This window comes from Bombina bombina, chromosome 5 (assembly GCF_027579735.1).
Source record: "Bombina bombina isolate aBomBom1 chromosome 5, aBomBom1.pri, whole genome shotgun sequence".
NCBI lineage: Eukaryota > Metazoa > Chordata > Amphibia > Anura > Bombinatoridae > Bombina > Bombina bombina.
In genome coordinates this window covers 23,284,293-23,306,549 of record NC_069503.1, presented here as the reverse complement: position 1 = coordinate 23,306,549, position 22,257 = coordinate 23,284,293, and the positions used below count along the sequence as shown (strand labels likewise).

Sequence of the window (22,257 nt, the reverse complement as noted above, 5' to 3'; positions counted from 1 at the left end):
ATTTTTCACTGGAGAATCAGCAAACTAGATTGATTTATTTATTTCCACACTGTATTTTTTATTTTATTATAGGTTTTTTCACAGACATCAACAATTCTGTATGCAAAAAAAAACAGAATAAATTCAAGACGTAAATCATATAGAGATATAAAAATGCAGATAATGAAAATGCAATGATATCAGTAAAAAAGAAAAAACAAAATAATTAAGTCTCAATGCCTCCTATTCTAACAAAGTTCAAAACCTAAAAATATAATTCAGTATTCCCACTGTTCTAGGCACAGATTTGCATAATTTACATGAACATTAGCCAGATAATTAAATATCATTGCCTCGTTATAAGTAAAAAACAAAAGCATTCAACCTAAATACTACAAACAAAACAGATATCTCAAAACGTTATCAGTGTATGAAGGGTGAGAGGGAAAGAAAGTGGGGGGGGGGAGCCCAGTCGGACCTAGATAAATTCTAATTAATTTCCAAATTTTGAAAGGGGACCATAAGCTGTCGTAATGTATTGTTCTCATGTAGATTAAAGAATGCCAGCCGTTTTACTACTATCTTCTGTACTGTTACTAGAGCTATCAAATTGTTCGATTATTGCTTGAGTCTTCATTAAAAATGTTGGATTATTGATGATTGGTTCTTTTTTTATCTTCCAATCAGAACTCGTCACACCTACTACTTTTAACCCCTAAAAATTGCTTTGTGCAATCATTTTTTATTTGATTTGGGTGAACTTCATAAAACATTTTTGTCAGTGTCAGGTGCTCCCTGTCATTTTTGCTACTTCCATAGAGCTTAATTATGGGAGACAGCTCGCCACTAGCCAGGACTTCCAGGATAAGGTTTGGAATTTGCTTACCTCATTTAAAGGTCATCTGTTTAATGTGAAACACTTTTGTTTTTGTTACAGTGATAAATTGTTTCTCAAGAACAATATTAATTCACACAGAAATCTAATGGGTAGTGTTAAAGGGAGATAATACGCATATGCTAAATCACTTGAAACTGATGCAGTATAACTGTTTAAAGCTGACAGGAAAATATCACCTGAGCATCTCTATGTAAAAAAGGAAGATATTTTACCTCACAACTTCCTCAGCTCAGCAGAGTAAGTTCTGTGTAAAAAGTTATAATTCAGCTGCAGCCCAGCTGAAGGTAAACATTTTTTTTAAAAAAAATGAAGAAACGAACAGCAGCCAATCGGCATCAGCAGTGCTGAGGTCATGAATTATTTTACTGTGATCTCATGAGATTTCACTTAACTCTCATGAGATTTCATTGTAAACTTCCATACACTGATTGGTGAAATATGATAAGTGTGCACGAATGCTCGCTCCTTCCGCTGTCCCGGGACAGACCTACTGATTTGTTGCTTAGAAGTCCTTTACAATGGGATTTTTTAGGCAAAATATCTTTCTTTTTTACATAGAGATGTTCAGGTGATATTTTCTAGTCAGCTTTTTACAGCTATACTGCATCACTTTCAAGTGTTTAAACATTTGGGTATTATGGCCCTTTAAGTGGTTTTCCTTTTGTCATATAGTAGCCAAATAGCAGGTAATGAGAGTTTTTCATGATTCTTACTTTTAATAAGAAATTTGTAATCCTGAATTTCTGTTATTTTTAGTGTTTCTTTCATGTAATTAGCAAGAGTCCATGAGCTAGTGACGTATGGGATATACATTCCTACCAGGAGGGGCAAAGTTTCCCAAACCTCAAAATGCCTATAAATACACCCCTCACCACACCCACAAATCAGTTTTACAAACTTTGCCTCCTATGGAGGTGGTGAAGTAAGTTTGTGCTAGATTCTACGTTGATATGCGCTCCGCAGCAGGTTGGAGCCCGGTTTTCCTCTCAGCATGCAGTGAATGTCAGAGGGATGTGAGGAGAGTATTGCCTGTTTGAATTCAATGATCTCCTTCTACGGGGTCTATTTCATAGGTTCTCTGTTATCGGTCGTAGAGATTCATCTCTTACCTCCCTTTTCAGATCGACGATATACTCTTATATATATACCATTACCTCTGCTGATTTTCGTTTCAGTACTGGTTTGGCTTTCTACAAACATGTAGATGAGTGTCCTGGGGTAAGTAAGTCTTATTTTCTGTGACACTCTAAGCTATGGTTGGGCACTTTTTTAATAAAGTTCTAAATATATGTATTCAAACATTTATTTGCCTTGACTCAGGATGTTCAACATTCCTTTTCAGACAGTCAGTTTCATATTTGGGATAATGCTCTTGAATCAATTATTTTTCTTACCTTAAAAATTTGACTTTTTTCCCTGTGGGCTGTTAGGCTCATTCTTGGCGCTGACTTTTTTGGCGCAAAAAATCTTTTCTGTTTCCGGCGTCATACGTGTCGCCGGAAGTTGCGTCATTTTTTGACGTTCTTTTGCGCCAAAAGTGTCGGCGTTCCGGACGTGGCGTCATTTTTGGCGCCAAAAGCATTTAGGCGCCAAATAATGTGGGCGTCTTATTTGGCGCTAAAAAAATATGGGCGTCGCCTTTGTCTCCACATTATTTAAGTCTCATTTTTCTTTGCTTCTGGTTGCTAGAAGGTTGTTCCTTGGCATTTTTTCCCATTCCTGAAACTGTCATTTAAGGAATTTGATCAATTTTGCTTTATATGTTGTTTTTTTCTCTTACATATTGCAAGATGTCTCACGTTGCATCTGAGTCAGAAGATACTTCAGGAAAATCGCTGTCTGGTGCTGGAACTACCAAAGCTAAGTGTATCTGCTGTAAACTTTTGGTAGCTGTTCCTCCAGCTGTTGTTTGTATTAATTGTCATGACAAACTTGTTAATGCAGATAATATTTCCTTTAGTAATGTACCATTACCTGTTGCAGTTCCATCAACATCTAATGTTCAGAATGTTCCTGATAACATAAGAGATTTTGTTTCTGAATCCATCAAGAAGGCTATGTCTGTTATTCCTCCTTCTAGTAAACATAAAAAATCTTTTAAAACTTCTCTTTATACAGATGAATTTTTAAATGAACATCATCATTCTGATTCTAATGACTCTTCTGGTTCAGAGGATTCTGTCTCAGAGGTTGATGCTGATAAATCTTCATATTTATTTAAAATGGAATTTATTCGTTCTTTACTTAAAGAAGTACTAATTGCTTTAGAAATTGAGGATTCTGGTCCTCTTGATACTAAATCTAAACGTTTAGATAAGGTCTTTAAATCTCCTGTGGTTATTCCAGAAGTTTTTCCTGTTCCTGGTGCTATTTCTGAAGTAATTTCCAGAGAATAGAATAATTTGGGTAATTCATTTACTCCTTCTAAACGTTTTAAGCAATTATATCCTGTGCCGTCTGACAGATTAGAATTTTGGGACAAAATCCCTAAAGTTGATGGGGCTATTTCTACCCTTGCTAAACGTACTACTATTCCTACGTCAGATGGTACTTCGTTTAAGGATCCTTTAGATAGGAAAATTGAATCCTTTCTAAGAAAAGCTTATCTGTGTTCAGGTAATCTTCTTAGACCTGCTATATCATTGGCTGATGTTGCTGCAGCTTCAACTTTTTGGTTGGAAACTTTAGCGCAACAAGTAACAGATCATGATTCTCATAATATTATTCTTCTTCTTCAACATGCTAATAATTTTATCTGTGATGCCATTTTTGATATTATCAGAGTTGATGTCAGGTTTATGTCTCTAGCTATTTTAGCTAGAAGAGCTTTGTGGCTTAAAACTTAGAATGCTGATATGTCTTCTAAATCGACTCTACTTTCCATTTCTTTCCAGGGTAACAAATTATTTGGTTCTCAGTTGGATTCTATTATCTCAACTGTTACTGGTGGGAAAGGAACTTTTTTACCACAGGATAAAAAATCTAAGGGTAAAAACAGGGCTAATAATCGTTTTCGTTCCTTTCGTTTCAACAAAGAACAAAAACCTGATCCTTCATCCTCAGGAGCAGTTTCAGTTTGGAAACCATCTCCAGTCTGGAATAAATCCAGAAAAGCAAAGCCAGCTTCTAAGTCCACATGAAGGTGCGGCCCTCATTCCAGCTCAGCTGGTAGGGGGCAGGTTACGTTTTTTCAAAGAAATTTGGATCAATTCTGTTCACAATCTTTGGATTCAGAACATTGTTTCAGAAGGGTACAGAATTGGTTTCAAGATAAGACCTCCTGCAAAGAGATTTTTTCTTTCCCGTGTCCCAGTAAATCCAGTGAAAGCTCAAGCATTTCTGAAATGTGTTTCAGATCTAGAGTTGGCTGGAGTAATTATGCCAGTTCCAGTTCTGGAACAGGGGCTGGGGTTTTATTTGAATCTCTTCATTGTACCAAAGAAGGAGAATTCCTTCGGACCAGTTGGATCTAAAAATATTGAATCGTTATGTAAGGATACCAACGTTCAAAATGGTAACTGTAAGGACTATCATGCCTTTTGTTCAGCAAGGGCATTATATGTCCACAATAGATTTACAGGATGCATATCTGCATATTCCGATTCATCCAGATCATTATCAGTTCCTGAGATTCTCTTTTCTGGACAAGCATTACCAGTTTGTGGCTCTGCCGTTTGGCCTAGCTACAGCTCCAAGAATTTTTACAAAGGTTCTCGGTGCCCTTCTGTCTGTAATCAGAGAACAGGGTATTGTGGTATTTCCTTATTTGGACGATATCTTGGTACTTGCTCAGTCTTTACATTTAGCAGAATCTCATACGAATCGACTTGTGTTGTTTCTTCAAGATCATGGTTGGAGGATCAATTCACTAAAAAGTTCATTGATTCCTCAGACAAGGGTAACCTTTCTGGGTTTCCAGATAGATTCAGTGTCCATGACTCTGTCTTTGACAGACAAGAGACGTCTAAAATTGATTTCAGCTTGTCGAAACCTTCAGTCACAATCATTCCCTTCGGTAGCCTTATGCATGGAAATTCTAGGTCTTATGACTGCTGCATCGGACGCGATCCCCTTTGCTCGTTTTCACATGCGACCTCTTCAGCTCTGTATGCTGAACCAATGGTGCAGGGATTACACAAAGATATCTCAATTAATATCTTTAAAACCGATTGTACGACACTCTCTGACGTGGTGGACAGATCACCATCGTTTAGTTCAGGGGGCTTCTTTTGTTCTTCCGACCTGGACTGTAATTTCAACAGATGCAAGTCTTACAGGTTGGGGAGCTGTGTGGGGGTCTCTGACAGCACAAGGGGTTTGGGAATCTCAGGAGGTGAGATTACCGATCAATATTTTGGAACTCCGTGCAATTTTCAGAGCTCTTCAGTCTTGGCCTCTTCTGAAGAGAGAATCGTTAATTTGTTTTCAGACAGACAATGTCACAACTGTGGCATACATCAATCATCAAGGAGGGACTCACAGTCCTCTGGCTATGAAAGAAGTATCTCGAATTCTGGTTTGGGCGGAATCCAGCTCCTGTCTAATCTCTGCGGTTCATATTCCAGGAATAGACAATTGGGAAGCGGATTATCTCAGTCGCCAAACGTTGCATCCGGGCGAATGGTCTCTTCACCCAGAGGTATTTCTTCAGATTTTTCAAATGTGGGAACTTCCAGAAATAGATCTGATGGCTTCTCATCTAAACAAGAAACTTCCCAGGTATCTGTCCAGATCCCGGGATCCTCAGGCGGAGGCAGTGGATGCATTATCACTTCCTTGGAAGTATCATCCTGCCTATATCTTTCCGCCTCTAGTTCTTCTTCCAAGAGTAATCTCCAAGATTCTGAAGGAATGCTCGTTTGTTCTGCTGGTAGCTCCAGCATGGCCTCACAGGTTTTGGTATGCGGATCTTGTCCGGATGGCCTCTTGCCAACCGTGGACTCTTCCGTTAAGACCAGACCTTCTGTCACAAGGTCCTTTTTTCCATCAGGATCTCAAATCCTTAAATTTAAAGGTATGGAGATTGAACGCTTGATTCTTGGTCAAAGAGGTTTCTCTGACTCTGTGATTAATACTATGTTACAGGCTTGTAAATCTGTATCTAGAGAGATATATTATAGAGTCTGGAAGACTTATATTTCTTGGTGTCTTTCTCATCATTTTTCCTGGCATTCTTTTAGAATTCCGAGAATTTTACAGTTTCTTCAGGATGGTTTAGATAAAGGTTTGTCCGCAAGTTCCTTGAAAGGTCAAATCTCTGCTCTTTCTGTTCTTTTTCACAGAAAGATTGCTAATCTTCCTGATATTCATTGTTTTGTACAAGCCTTGGTTCGTATAAAACCTGTCATTAAGTCAATTTCTCCTCCTTGGAGTTTGAATTTGGTTCTGGGGGCTCTTCAAGCTCCTCCGTTTGAACCTATGCATTCATTGGACATTAAATTACTTTCTTGGAAAGTTTTGTTTCTTTTGGCCATCTCTTCTGCTAGAAGAGTTTCTGAATTATCTGCTCTTTCTTGTGAGTCTCCTTTTCTGATTTTTCATCCGGATAAGGCAGTGTTGCGAACTTCTTTTGAATTTTTACCTAAGGTTGTGGATTCCAACAACATTAGTAGAGAAATTGTAGTTCCTTCATTATGCCCTAATCCTAAGAATTCTAAGGAGAAATCATTGCATTCTTTGGATGTTGTTAGAGCTTTGAAATATTATGTTGAAGCTACTAAGACTTTCCGAAAGACTTCTAGTCTATTTGTCATCTTTTCCGGTTCTAGAAAAGGCCAGAAAGCTTCTGCCATTTCTATGGCATCTTGGTTGAAATCTTTAATTCATCATGACTATGTTGAGTCGGGTAAAACTCCGTCTCAGAGGATTACAGCTCATTCTACTAGGTCAGTTTCTACTTCCTGGGCGTTTAGGAATGAAGCTTCGATTGATCAGATTTGCAAAGCAGCAACTTGGTCTTCTTTGCATACTTTTACTAAATTCTACCATTTTGATGTTTTCTTCTTCTGAAGCAGTTTTTGGTAGAAAAGTACTTCAGGCAGCTGTTTCAGTTTGAATCTTCTGCTTATGTTTTCATTTAAACTTTATTTTGGGTGTGGATTATTTTCAGCAGGAATTGGCTGTCTTTATTTTATCCCTCCCTCTCTAGTGACTCTTGCGTGGAAAGATCCACATCTTGGGTAGTCATTATCCCATACGTCACTAGCTCATGGACTCTTGCTAATTACATGAAAGAAAACATAATTTATGTAAGAACTTACCTGATAAATTCATTTCTTTCATATTACAAGAGTCCATGAGGCCCACCTTTTTTTGTGGTGGTTATGATTTTTTTGTATAAAGCACAATTATTCCAATTCCTTATTTTTTATGCTTTCGCACTTTTTTCTTATCACCCCACTTCTTGGCTATTCGTTAAACTGATTTGTGGGTGTGGTGAGGGGTGTATTTATAGGCATTTTGAGGTTTGGGAAACTTTGCCCCTCCTGGTAGGAATGTATATCCCATACGTCACTAGCTCATGGACTCTTGCTAATATGAAAGAAATGAATTTATCAGGTAAGTTCTTACATAAATTATGTTTTTCTGCAGAAACTACACCTCTATGCTATGAACTTGACTTATTTAACATATTTATGTAACACACTGTCTTAACTGTTTTCCATCTTGTACATAAACATACAGTTTCCCTTCTACATGTATGTGTTTCGCACACTTATACATACGAATTCTACATACACAATCTCATATAAATGTTATCAGTAAATATTCACAATTAGATTCTGATACAACCGATAAGTTGTATCTACTTATGTTATACACATGCATGCACAGACGTATATACACACAGAACCGCTCTATGCATAAGTATAGAAGGTACAGGATAACTCACAAGTAGAAGGAAAGTCCATGTGCCCTACACATTAATTACATTAGTAGTGTGTTTATTGATAAAGTTATTTAGTGACATCAGAAGATATTGCTCTGTCTCCTTTATTTAGATGGAAGTACCACTCTTATACTGTAAGTAGCAAAACAGCTGTGCTTGGCCCCAGAAATAAAGATGCCTAATTAGGCTACTCCCCATTCATCCCCACAAATATTTGTGGGACACTGTGTTGCTTCTTAAGAACATTTTATTGTTTTTATTTATTTTCTTTGTAGATGATGGATTGAATATTACACACCAGAGAAGAACAACAAAAATGAGACTGCTACCCCAGAGCCCACATAAATCTCGCCAAAAGATTCCCACAGAGAGGAAACATTCCACTTCTAGTGAGTCTTCAAAAAGACTAAAACAAAAGAAAAGTATTCAACCCAAACAAATTATTTCCACAGGACAGAAATCATTTACTTGTACAGAATGTGGAAAATACTTTACAAGCAAGTACGGTCTCCAACTACACCAAAGAATTCATACAGGGGAGAAGCCTTTTATGTGCACAGTATGTGGGAAATGTTTCATAGATAAGAGTAGTCTCACATGCCATGAGAGAACCCACACAGGGGAGAAACCATTTCCTTGTCCTGATTGTGGAAAATGCTTTTCAAGCAAGTCGAACCTCCTAAAACACCAAAGAATTCACACAGGGGAGAAGCCTTACACATGTACAATATGTGGAAAAAGTTTTATACAAAAATCAGTTCTAGTAAAACACCAAAAGCTTCATACAGGGGAGAAACCCTTCAAGTGCTCAGATTGTGGGAAATGTTTTATAAACCAGTCGATCCTTCTTAGACATCAAAAGCTCCATACAGGGGAGAAGCCTTTCAAATGTAAGGAGTGTGGGAAATGTTTTGCACAAGAGAGTAATCTCACCTATCATAAAAGGATTCACACAGGAGAAAAGCCATTCTCTTGTACAGATTGTGGAAAATGCTTTACTTATAAATCCATTCTCATAAAGCACAAAATGATTCATTCAGGGGAAAAGCCTTACAAGTGTATGGTGTGTGGGAAATGCTTTATACAAAAGTCTGTTCTCCTAAGACATGAAAAGCTTCATACAGGAGAAAGGCCTTTCACATGTGAAGAGTGTGGGAAATGTTTCGTAGATAAGAGTCACCTCCGATCACATGAAAAGATTCACTCCGGGGAGAAGTCTTTCACGTGTACACAGTGTGGGAAGTGTTTTATGCAAAAGTCATGTCTCATAAGACACCAAAAGCTTCATACAGAGAATAAGCCTTTCATCTGTACTGAATGTGGCAAATGCTTTACACAATATGTTCAGCTTCTAACTCACCATAAGACACACACTTCGGAAGAACCAGGCACAGAATCTTGACAACTGGTTTAAACAAAATGGGTCTCTTCTAAACCCTTAACCTCTTTAGTATAGAAAACCCTGAAGTGTTGTCTTCTGCTGTGTAGAAGATATCCTCCTGGTTTCCTTCTTATTTTTAGCTGATCGTTGCAATATACGTTTGATGCCTGAAGGAAGAGACTTCTCCTCATTTTGTTGTAGGGGACAACAATTAGGGACAAATTAACCCTATTTAAATGAGCACGTCTGTTTAAGATATATATGATAAGCATTGAAATGTTGTCCATCTGCAGCACTAGACACCAGAGAGGTTTAGGGTTGGGATAGCTTTCTGCCATTTTAATTAGAGAAACCGTGAACAAGGGGAATCTAACTTGTCAAGTTATGGTTTATATATCTACCTAGGATACAGATGATTGCTGTGGGAAAGATGGTATTTTATATGGGCGTAAAGGGCAGTGCAACTGCTTCAAGAGAAAAAAGTTTCTGGTTTTAAGGAATAAATCCCCTCTATAATGAGAAGTTGCATGGTTCTGCTAGGATGTGTATGTTTATCAGTCACAATAGAAGAAAACCTGGTTGTACATTATGGTTGGAAGGAGGACTTTCATGGAATCCATAGGTCTTCCTGCTTCAATTATAATCTGATTAGTTAAAGGCCGTATGCCCCTTTTATGTAGCAGGTGAATGCAGTTGAAATTGCAAATTATATTTCAGGCGCTAAGATCACTATTAAATAAAATCTAAATGATCATTTTCTAAGAGCAGTGTCCCCTCTTTATATGCCCATTAAATACAGTAGAATTGCATAATAAACAAATGCACAATAAAAAGACAATGTAATAACACTTAAAGGGACACTCAGGTTTTATTAAATTTTCATGATTCAGATACAGCATGTAATTTTAAACAACTTTCCAATTTACTTCCATTAAAAGAAATGTGCACAGTCTTTTATATTTACAATTTTTGAGTCACCAGATCCTACTGAGCATGTGCAAGAATTCACAGACTATACGTATATGCATTTGTGATTGGCTGATTGCTATCACATGGTACAAGGGGAGTGGAAATATACATAACTTTGAAATTTGTTATAAAAAATCTACTACTCATTTGAAGTTCAGACTAAGTGCTATTGCATTGTCTTGTTATCTTGCATTTGTTGATTATGCACATCTAATGTGTTGACTGGTCCTTTAATGTAAACGTCAAATTAGATTTATTTTGACAAATTTAAAGTTTATATCCATTTTCCCTGTCCTTGTATCCTGTGACATTAGCCAATCACAAAAAAAAATCATATACTTCTATACTGTGACTGCACAGTAGATGCTGGTGCGTCAGAAAGTGTACATATAAAAACATTGTGCAAATTTTGATAATGAAAGTAAATAAACAGAAACATTTTTTTGGTTTGTTGAAACCTAGTGATACTAGACAAGCACTAAGGTGGGGTGTCCCCTCTCACCTCAAGTATATATAGGTTAGTCTCTCCCTTCTTCTGGTATCAATGACAAATACCTCACAGTTTCAGTGTTGTTTTTTTTGAGGGAGAAAGGGGTTAGGCCAATATAACAAAAGCCTCCAACCAAGATATGTCATGAGTTACCTCATTACTGGTGTCAAAATACAATTTGAGGGTCTTAAACACCATTTTCTGAGTGTAGCAATTGTTTAAAGGGACAGTCTACACCAAAATTGTTATTGTTTAAAAAGATAGATAATCCCTTTATTACCCATTCCTCAGTTTTGCATAATCAACACAGTTATATTAATATACTTTATACCTCTGTGCTTACCTTGTATCTAAGTCTCTGCAGACTGCCCCCTTATCTCAGTGCTTTTGACAGACATGCAGTTTAGCCAATCAGTGCAGACTCCTAAATAATTTCACAGGAGTGAGCACAATGTTATCTATATGACACACATGAACTAGTACTGTCTAACTGGGAAAAACTTTCAAAATGCTCTGATCTAAGAGGCGTTTTCCAATGGTTTAGAAATCAGTTTGAGCCTACCTAGCTTTAGCTTTTTAAAAATACCACTAAGGGAACAAAGCAAATTTTATGATAAAAGTAAATTTGAAAGTTGTTTAAAATTGCATGCCCTAACTGAATCATGAAAGTTTTTAATTTTGACTAGACTTTCCCTTTAATTATAATAATAATACTTATTTAGCTCATCGATATATTCTTTTGTCCTGATCTGAGTTAGAGATAAGTATCCTCAAATAGAAAAAAATATTGTCACACTGCTTAGAAATCTGAGTTTTGTGTGGTTTTAAAATAATATATCTATAAATTGTTAACATTTTATTTTCTACGTTTTTGTTTAACATTTTTTCACTGAAAAAGACATTTTAGAATACAAATTTTGATGTGTTTGGCAAACTGAATTGTTGCTGAAGTTTACTGTTTAATTGTAACATTTCTAAATGAATAGCAAACTGTTATTTACCAAGAATGATATTAAAACAAAAAAAAGTTTCAAAAACTGGCATTTCTGGGTGACATTTTTTAACATTTTGTATTTATTGACAATCTAGTTGTAAAATGTATAATATTCGAAATAGTCAAAAGTAAAAGCTTGCGATTCAGATAGCATTATGGTTGTCACCTTTTCTGGAAAACAAAATACCGGCCATGCGTATTAGCATATATTTGCATAACTAATTATACAGTAGTCAGGAACTAAAGCTACTAGGACTGATTTAAAATGATTATTGGTTTATAATAAGATTCTAACACACTTAATAGAAGTTTCACTATCATAGAATCTTTATTTCTGTATTTAATTTTTATTTTCAACATTGAACTGAACCTTAAAAATACCGGCCATATCTATGGCAACCCCTAGCTAGCACATGCAGTTTACTTCATTCTTATGGTATCCTTGATTGGAGATTATATCTATGCTCATTAGGAGCACGTTTTTTAACCCCTTTCACGCTGTTAGGACGTCCCATACCGTCCTAAGAGCGCTGGGCATGAACGACGGACGGCATGAAACGTCCTACCTGATAATGCGCCCTGCAGCCTCCCCCTTTTGACAAACTCAAGATCGGACTGGGGGAGTGCCTAGCAACGTAGGCAGTGCCCCATGATAAGATCCCGGCCTCGAAATCGCATCAACGATTGCATGATTTCATTTTTATATCAAGTGTTAAACACTTGTGCCAGGCTATGGTATACCAAAAATCAGTTGAGGGATAGGAAAATGTAAAGAATATTTATTCAAGCAGCTTTGTTATGCATTAATTTGCTAGTTTGCTGAACAGAGTTAAAGACTAATTGTAACAATTTTTACAACAAATGCAACAAATGTTGCACAGCAGAGAGAAAAAGACCCTTACTCTAGTTTAGATACAAAAGTATAGAATTGGAAACATTACAAACATTCAAATCACAATAACTTTATTTAAGAAATAATCATAAAAAAACAGTCACAACTGTGTACACTTGCGCACACACGTGTTAAAATTAGCTTAAACCCAGGGTGATGCGTGTGATTTGTCTCCACTGATCAATCAAATAAGGAGTCCGATCTAGTATTGTAGCTAATGTCAAGTGGCGAAACAGCTAATGCTAATACCCAAAATAAATAGGTTACATAGTGCATAGCAAAACCACTGTATTATAGCTTAGCTAATAAAACGCTCCTTCTATAGCGGGAACTTGATTACTTTTATTCTGACTACTAAAGTGAAGTAAATGACCATAAAACCAGAGACCAGATATAATTATTATTGTATCCTGGTAAGCAGCATAAAAAGAGGGACTATGCCCACAGTGAAAGTGCTTTTTGGATCAATATTACATTTAAGAAAAAAACTTTAAAAGTTAAATTTAATATTGATCCAAATTTTTTTTGTAAGTAATTAGTCATTTTACATGAAGTTTATAAAACATCATGATTGGATCATTTACTGCGTTTAACCTATGACCAGTGAACTTAACTCTATCCCTGACAAAGTGCCGTAACGGCAGAAAACATTTTGTATGTAGATGATATGTTATATAGTCTGTTTCGCTGGCTGTGATATCGTCAAATGCTTGACTTCATGTTAAGTAGTTTTATTTGCATTAACAATAAAAGCTATTTTTTACTTTCACCACTTTCGGTCCATTGACAGCTGGATATTTTTCCACCGGTGATTCTAACATTTTATTTTTCCCCAGCGGATTTCTATAAGGTTATATCCACTATCAGCTGGAACACGCTCACAATACAGACTGCCGGATGCTTAAAGAAAAAATAGAAGAAGAGAGGCGCCAAAACATAAAACAGTATCGTTGTTCTGGTGCGGTGGAAAAGATGCGAGCCACCCCTGAATGAGAGAGTATATACTCACAAAATAAGCGGCACAATCGGCGTGCCTTAAACTGCAGGTCGGGACTGTTTAGAGTCCCCCGACAGACACCCCCAGGCAGATAACGTCACCACAGGTAGTTTATATCTGGGACCCAGAGCATACACATTGAGCTCTGGGTCCCAGATATAAACTACCTTGTGCATTCAGCTAATCAATCACTGTGGAGAATATTGCAGGTAAATTTCACTATAGTGAAGTTTAATCAAGGCAGGACGTGATACAAGCATACTTTTCAAGTGCCCATCCACCCTTCTCATTGACCGCTGTTACAGAAGCATTAGTTATTTTGTTGTGAAGAGCTTATTTCCCAGCAGCAATGCCTGAACCAGCAAGCCAGCGCCTAAGAAGGGCTCCAAGAAAACCGTAACAAGTATCATTTCATAAAGAGTTAACTTTTTTCAGCTTTTAGAAACTATTGCCTAAATACACATTTGCTGGCTTCAGCTCTAAGTTTAGAGATAACCAATCCCATTGTCTAATCACCTCCGGAGCCAGACTGCTAATTGATAAGATGAACTTGTAAACTTGTTATCTTAAGTACTGTAATCCTATTGTGGCCTGTCAAAGGACAGTGCTCTCTATCTAAATGTGTGATGGGGGATTTTGTGCTTCCCCCCCTCTCCCCCTGGGAGTGCCCTGTGTGCATGTAACCTTAATAAAAAGCAGGCTGGGCATCCCAGTCCTGAGTTCTTGTTTGACCCTCAATCGCAGCGTTGACTCGTTTTTGTGGGCAGAAGGGTATCCTAGCTGTACTGCAGCTAAGGGAGATTATTCTATATTTGCGAGACTCATATAGAATACTATGGAAAGCAGCTTCTCCCCTCTTTAGCAATAGGGATCCAGGCTACTAAGCGGTCCATCTCTCAGCGAGACTAAGGGTAACCGTAACATTTGGCGGCAGCAGCGGGATTTTCCTGGATTTCCTAGGAGAGGTACAGAACGGAAAAATTGAAGCGTACAACCCTAAAGGATTTACTTGAAAGCAGAGGGGGGTACGCCAGCAACCGGCCGAGGAGAGAGCTGATCGCAGAATTGACCGAACTGGATCAGAGCTTCACAATGGCGGAAACACCGACCACGATTAGTGACGAAAAAACCAGGATTGTTCGGAAAGGCTCTCATTATACGGGCCGAACCCCTCCATGGAATTGGTACAGCAGTTGATGGCGGAGGCGGACGAGGATATACGAGAGACTCGAGCCCACGAACTCAACCTAGCGAACGCACACCGCAATGCTGAAGCCCCGCAGGTAATCATCCCTGTCGAAAATGCTGGGAGGCCCAAGATACCCTATGCGGCATTTCGACCCTTCCTAGAGAGCGAGACAGGGATTGATGAATATTTGGCGGACTTCGAAAGGCAATGTGCCCTGCACCAGATTCCCAACAGAGAGTGGCCCACGACATTGTCTGGGAAACTATCCGGGCGAGCCCTGGAAGCCTTTCGTACTCTGGGTGCTGAGGAAGTGACACAGTATGAGCTAGTTAAGGAGACACTGTTGCGACGGTACGCTGTAACTCCGGACACGTATCGCCGACAGTTTCGGGGCACGGAAAAGAAGCCTAACGATACCCATATGGAATGGGCGCACCGAATGCGGAGAGCGGCAAATCACTGGCTGAGCGGAAGTAAAGCGGTGACTGGGGAGGAAATTTTACAATTGTTTCTCTTAGAACATTTTTATAATGGCATGGAACAGCTAGGAAGGAATGGCTGCGAGACAGGCGGCCTTCTACCTTAGAAGAAGCAGCCAAATTGGCCGATGAACATTATGACTCCCGTCTTCACGAACCCATGAACTACCGAGCTCCAGCACGGGTCGAACCCAGAGAGGTTTACCGTGCACCCCCTCGTGCTGAATTCCGAGCCCTGGTGCCCACAGGGCCCGTCCGACACTCAGGACCACCCAATAACAGCTCTGAGCGTCCCAGACCGACTTGCCACCGATGCAAGCAACCAGGGCATTTCATGGCTAGCTGCCCCCTTAATACGCACCAGACACCCAGGAATTACAATTACCCCTCTGGGTCCTATCGTCCGGCCCGGGCCCTCTGTGTTAACCAAGAGGCCCCTATGGAGGGATATGTGGGGCCGCTTCACGAGGCAGACCCTGTATATGCTGCCTCAGATAACCGCCAGCACCATCGGCAGAGGGTATGGCTCGAGGGGCGATCTACCGAGGGATTGCGAGACACAGGGCTACTATCACGCTGGTACAGAGTCATTTGGTGCCAGAGCACAAGCGATCCGGACAGACTGTGGCCGTTAGAGTGGCGGGGGGGATGTGTACAAAATTCCAACAGCTAAAGTGCATCTTGATTGGGGAGCGGGAAAGGGGGCTGTGAACGTGGGCCTAATGGATAATTTACCTGCCGAAGTACTACTGGGCAACGATTTGGGCCCCATGACTTCTGCCTATGCTCCAGTATGCAACAACGAGGCGGACCCAGTGACTACACGGGCCCAAGCCCGGACGGAGCGAGAGCTCTCACCAGTGCGGGAGACACAGGTAAGACCTACCCCGACCTTGCCTGACAGGTTAGGCCCCATACCCTGGGACACCCCAGATGCCTTCGAGGCAGAGTCTAAGACTGACCCGACCTTACAAAAGTACCGGGAACGAGCAGAGACCGGAGGGGGCGGGGCAGATAACGAAACATTCTTATGGGAAAAAGGGAAACTATACCGCTGGACAGAGAAAAGGGGACAGCGTAGGCGACAGCTGGTAGTGCCCCACAAATACCGTCAAGAAATCCTCAAAAAAAAAAAAAAAAAAAAAAAAAAAAAAACTGTTACAGAAGCATTAGTTATTTTGTTGTGAAGAGCTTATTTCCCAGCAGCAATGCCTGAACCAGCAAGCCAGCGCCTAAGAAGGGCTCCAAGAAAACCGTAACAAGTATCATTTCATAAAGAGTTAACTTTTTTCAGCTTTTAGAAACTATTGCCTAAATACACATTTGCTGGCTTCAGCTCTAAGTTTAGAGATAACCAATCCCATTGTCTAATCACCTCCGGAGCCAGACTGCTAATTGATAAGATGAACTTGTAAACTTGTTATCTTAAGTACTGTAATCCTATTGTGGCCTGTCAAAGGACAGTGCTCTCTATCTAAATGTGTGATGGGGGATTTTGTGCTTCCCCCCCTCTCCCCCTGGGAGTGCCCTGTGTGCATGTAACCTTAATAAAAAGCAGGCTGGGCATCCCAGTCCTGAGTTCTTGTTTGACCCTCAATCGCAGCGTTGACTCGTTTTTGTGGGCAGAAGGGTATCCTAGCTGTACTGCAGCTAAGGGAGATTATTCTATATTTGCGAGACTCATATAGAATACTATGGAAAGCAGCTTCTCCCCTCTTTAGCAATAGGGATCCAGGCTACTAAGCGGTCCATCTCTCAGCGAGACTAAGGGTAACCGTAACATTTGGCGGCAGCAGCGGGATTTTCCTGGATTTCCTAGGAGAGGTACAGAACGGAAAAATTGAAGCGTACAACCCTAAAGGATTTACTTGAAAGCAAAGGGGTACGCCAGCAACCGGCCGAGGAGAGAGCTGATCGCAGAATTGACCGAACTGGATCAGAGCTTCACAATGGCGGAAACACCGACCACGATTAGTGACGAAAAAACCAGGATTGTTCGGGAAAGGCTCTCATTATACGGGCCGAACCCCTCCATGGAATTGGTACAGCAGTTGATGGCGGAGGCGGACGAGGATATACGAGAGACTCGAGCCCACGAACTCAACCTAGCGAACGCACACCGCAATGCTGAAGCCCCGCAGGTAATCATCCCTGTCGAAAATGCTGGGAGGCCCAAGATACCCTATGCGGCATTTCGACCCTTCCTAGAGAGCGAGACAGGGATTGATGAATATTTGGCGGACTTCGAAAGGCAATGTGCCCTGCACCAGATTCCCAACAGAGAGTGGCCCACGACATTGTCTGGGAAACTATCCGGGCGAGCCCTGGAAGCCTTTCGTACTCTGGGTGCTGAGGAAGTGACACAGTATGAGCTAGTTAAGGAGACACTGTTGCGACGGTACGCTGTAACTCCGGACACGTATCGCCGACAGTTTCGGGGCACGGAAAAGAAGCCTAACGATACCCATATGGAATGGGCGCACCGAATGCGGAGAGCGGCAAATCACTGGCTGAGCGGAAGTAAAGCGGTGACTGGGGAGGAAATTTTACAATTGTTTCTCTTAGAACATTTTTATAATGGCATGGAACAGCAAGGGAAGGAATGGCTGCGAGACAGGCGGCCTTCTACCTTAGAAGAAGCAGCCAAATTGGCCGATGAACATTATGACTCCCGTCTTCACGAACCCATGAACTACCGAGCTCCAGCACGGGTCGAACCCAGAGAGGTTTACCGTGCACCGTCTCGTGCTGAATTCCGAGCCCTGGTGCCCACAGGGCCCGTCCGACACTCAGGACCACCCAATAACAGCTCTGAGCGTCCCAGACCGACTTGCCACCGATGCAAGCAACCAGGGCATTTCATGGCTAGCTGCCCCCTTAATACGCACCAGACACCCAGGAATTACAATTACCCCTCTGGGTCCTATCGTCCGGCCCGGGCCCTCTGTGTTAACCAAGAGGCCCCTATGGAGGGATATGTGGGGCCGCTTCACGAGGCAGACCCTGTATATGCTGCCTCAGATAACCGCCAGCACCATCGCAGAGGGTATGGCTCGAGGGGCGATCTACCGAGGGATTGCGAGACACAGGGCTACTATCACGCTGGTACAGAGTCATTTGGTGCCAGAGCACAAGCGATCCGGACAGACTGTGGCCGTTAGAGTGGCGGGGGGGGATGTGTACAAAATTCCAACAGCTAAAGTGCATCTTGATTGGGGAGCGGGAAAGGGGGCTGTGAACGTGGGCCTAATGGATAATTTACCTGCCGAAGTACTACTGGGCAACGATTTGGGCCCCATGACTTCTGCCTATGCTCCAGTATGCAACAACGAGGCGGACCCAGTGACTACACGGGCCCAAGCCCGGACGGAGCGAGAGCTCTCACCAGTGCGGGAGACACAGGTAAGACCTACCCCGACCTTGCCTGACAGGTTAGGCCCCATACCCTGGGACACCCCAGATGCCTTCGAGGCAGAGTCTAAGACTGACCCGACCTTACAAAAGTACCGGGAACGAGCAGAGACCGAGGGGGCGGGGCAGATAACGAAACATTCTTATGGGAAAAAGGGAAACTATACCGCTGGACAGAGAAAAGGGGACAGCGTAGGCGACAGCTGGTAGTGCCCACAAATACCGTCAAGAAATCCTCAAAAAAAAAAAAAAAAAAAAAAAAAAAAAAAAACTGTTACAGAAGCATTAGTTATTTTGTTGTGAAGAGCTTATTTCCCAGCAGCAATGCCTGAACCAGCAAGCCAGCGCCTAAGAAGGGCTCCAAGAAAACCGTAACAAGTATCATTTCATAAAGAGTTAACTTTTTTCAGCTTTTAGAAACTATTGCCTAAATACACATTTGCTGGCTTCAGCTCTAAGTTTAGAGATAACCAATCCCATTGTCTAATCACCTACGAGCCAGACTGCTAATTGATAAGATGAACTTGTAAACTTGTTATCTTAAGTACTGTAATCCTATTGTGGCCTGTCAAAGGACAGTGCTCTCTATCTAAATGTGTGATGGGGGATTTTGTGCTTCCCCCCCTCTCCCCCCTGGGAGTGCCCTGTGTGCATGTAACCTTAATAAAAAGCAGGCTGGGCATCCCAGTCCTGAGTTCTTGTTTGACCCTCAATCGCAGCGTTGACTCGTTTTTGTGGGCAGAAGGGTATCCTAGCTGTACTGCAGCTAAGGGAGATTATTCTATATTTGCGAGACTCATATAGAATACTATGGAAAGCAGCTTCTCCCCTCTTTAGCAATAGGGATCCAGGCTACTAAGCGGTCCATCTCTCAGCGAGACTAAGGGTAACCGTAACAACCGCTATCAAGAAGAGGTCTGTGTATATCGTCTGAAACCACTGACGCCGCAAGTTACAGCTGACTTCGGGGAGTTTCTACAGAGCGATATTGCCCGCAGCGGATTGGAGGTCCTGTGGTGACGTTATCTGCCTGGGGGTGTCTGTCGGGCGACTCTAAACAGTCCCGACCTGCAGTTTAAGGCACGCCGATTGTGCCGCTTATTTTGTGAGTATATACTCTCTCATTCAGGGGGGCTCACATCTTTTCCACCGCACCAGAACAACAATACTGTTTTATGTTTTGGCGCCTCTCTTCTTCTATTTTTTCTATGCAGTCAGGATTCCATCGGGATTTCCTTTGGGGAGTGCAGCCATAGACTCAGCATACCGGAACTGAAGACTACCAACCATACACTAGCGCACCTCTTGAGGACTGCGGATCCTCTTTTCTCTTGTAAAGGTGTATCCAGTCCACGGGTTCATCCATTACTTGTGGGATATTCTCCTTCCCAACAGGAAGCTGCAAGAGGACACCCACAGCAGAGCTGTCTATATAGCTCCTCCCCTAACTGCCACCCCCAGTCATTCTCTTGCAGCTCTCAACAAGAAAGGAAGTATCAAGAGAGATGTGGTGACTTAGTGTAGTTTTTACCTTCAATCAAAAGTTTGTTATTTTTAAACGGTACCAGCGTTGTACTGTTTTTACTCTCAGGCAGAAATTGGAAGAAGAATTCAGCCTGGAGGTTTTGATGATCTTAGCAGTTTGTAACTAAGGTCCATTGCTGTTCTCACACATAACTGAAGAGTATGGAAAGAAAACTTCAGTTGGGGGGACGGTCGGCAGATTGCCTGCTTTGAGGTATGTTCAGTATATTTTTTTCTAGAGAGATAAGGTCTAGAAAATGCTGACAGTGCCTGGTATATTTAAGGTAAGCCTGATACAGTGATTTAACAACAACTGGGATCATGCTTGTAAATAAGGGTAATATTCATGTTAATACTTATATTACTTAGTGTAAAAACGTTTGCATGATTTATAAAAATAAAAACGTTTTTTCTCTGAGGGTGATAAATCTTTATTTGGGGCCTAGTTTTCCACATGGCTTGTTAGATTACTCCTAGGAGTACTTTTCTTTCATGTAATTAGCAAGAGTCCATGAGCTAGTGACGTATGGGATATACATTCCTACCAGGAGGGGCAAAGTTTCCCAAACCTCAAAATGCCTATAAATACACCCCTCACCACACCCACAAATCAGTTTTACAAACTTTGCCTCCTATGGAGGTGGTGAAGTAAGTTTGTGCTAGATTCTACATTGATATGTGCTCCGCAACAGGTTGGAGCCCGGTTTTCCTCTCAGCGTGCAGTGAATGTCAGAGGGATGTGAGGAGAGTATTGCCTATTTGAATGCAATGATCTCCTTCTACGGGGTCTATTTCATAGGTTCTCTGTTATCGGTCGTAGAGATTCATCTCTTACCTCCCTTTTCAGATCGACGATATACTCTTATATATATACCATTACCTCTGCTGATTTTCGTTTCAGTACTGGTTTGGCTTTTTACAACATGTAGACGAGTGTCCTGGGGTAAGTAAGTCTTATTTTCTGTGACACTCTAAGCTATGGTTGGGCGCTTTTTTTTATAAAGTTCTAAATATATGTATTCAAACATTTATTTGCCTTGACTCAGGATGTTCAACATTCCTTATTTTCAGACAGTCAGTTTCATATTTGGGATAATGCATTTGAATCAATCATTTTTTCTTACCTTAAAAAATTTGACTTTTTCCCTGTGGGCTGTTAGGCTCGCGGGGGCTGAAAATGCTTCATTTTATTGCGTCATTCTTGGCGCAGACTTTTTTGGCGCAAAAAATCTTTTCTGTTTCCGGCGTCATACGTGTTGCCGGAAGTTGCGTCATTTTTTGACGTTCTTTTGCGCCAAAAATGTCGGCGTTCCGGATGTGGCGTCATTTTTGGTGCCAAAAGCATTTAGGCGCCAAATAATGTGGGCGTCTTATTTGGCGCTAAAAAATATGGGCGTCGCTTTTGTCTCCACATTATTTAAGTCTCATTTTTCATTGCTTCTGGTTGCTAGAAGCTTGTTCTTTGGCATTTTTTCCCATTCCTGAAACTGTCATTTAAGGAATTTGATCAATTTTGCTTTATATGTTGTTTTTTTCTCTTACATATTGCACGATGTCTCATGTTGCATCTGAGTCAGAAGATACTTCAGGAAAATCGCTGCCTGGTGCTGGAACTACCTAAGCTAAGTGTATCTGCTGTAAACTTTTGGTAGCTGTTCCTCCAGCTGTTGTTTGTATTAAATGTCATGACAAACTTGTTAATGCAGAAAATATTTCCTTTAGTAAAATACCATTATACCTGTTGCAGTTCCATCAACATCTAATGTTCAGAGTGTTCCTGATAACATAAGAGATTTTGTTTCTGAATCTATTAAGAAGGCTATGTCTGTTATTCCTCCTTCTAGTAAACATAAAAAGTCTTTAAAACTTCTCTTTATCCAGATGAATTTTTAAATGAACATCATCATTCTGATTCTAATGATTCTTTCTGGTTCAGAGATTCTGTCTCAGAGGTTGATGCTGATAAATCTTCATATTTATTTAAAATGGAATTTATTCGTTCTTTACTTAAAGGGACACTCAAGTCAAAATTAAACTTCATGATTCAGATACAGCATGCAATTTTAAACAACTTTCCAATTTACTTCCATTAACAAAATGTGCGCATTCTTTTTATATTTACACTTTTTGAGTCACCAACTCCTACTGAGCATGTGCAAGAATTC

At 40.7% G+C, this 22,257-nt stretch overlaps 1 protein-coding gene across 1 annotated transcript in view; it reads left to right on the top strand.

The window, feature by feature from the left end:
- Positions 1–11,643, top strand: part of LOC128659715 (zinc finger protein OZF) — a 50,766-nt gene extending 39,123 nt beyond the window's left edge. The window contains exon 6 of the mRNA XM_053713289.1: positions 8,042–11,643. Within this exon, the coding sequence (XP_053569264.1) occupies positions 8,042–9,168 (1,127 nt within the window). The 3' untranslated portion in view covers positions 9,169–11,643. The remainder of the gene's footprint in view (positions 1–8,041) is intronic.
- The last annotated feature ends 10,614 nt before the right edge of the window (positions 11,644–22,257 follow it).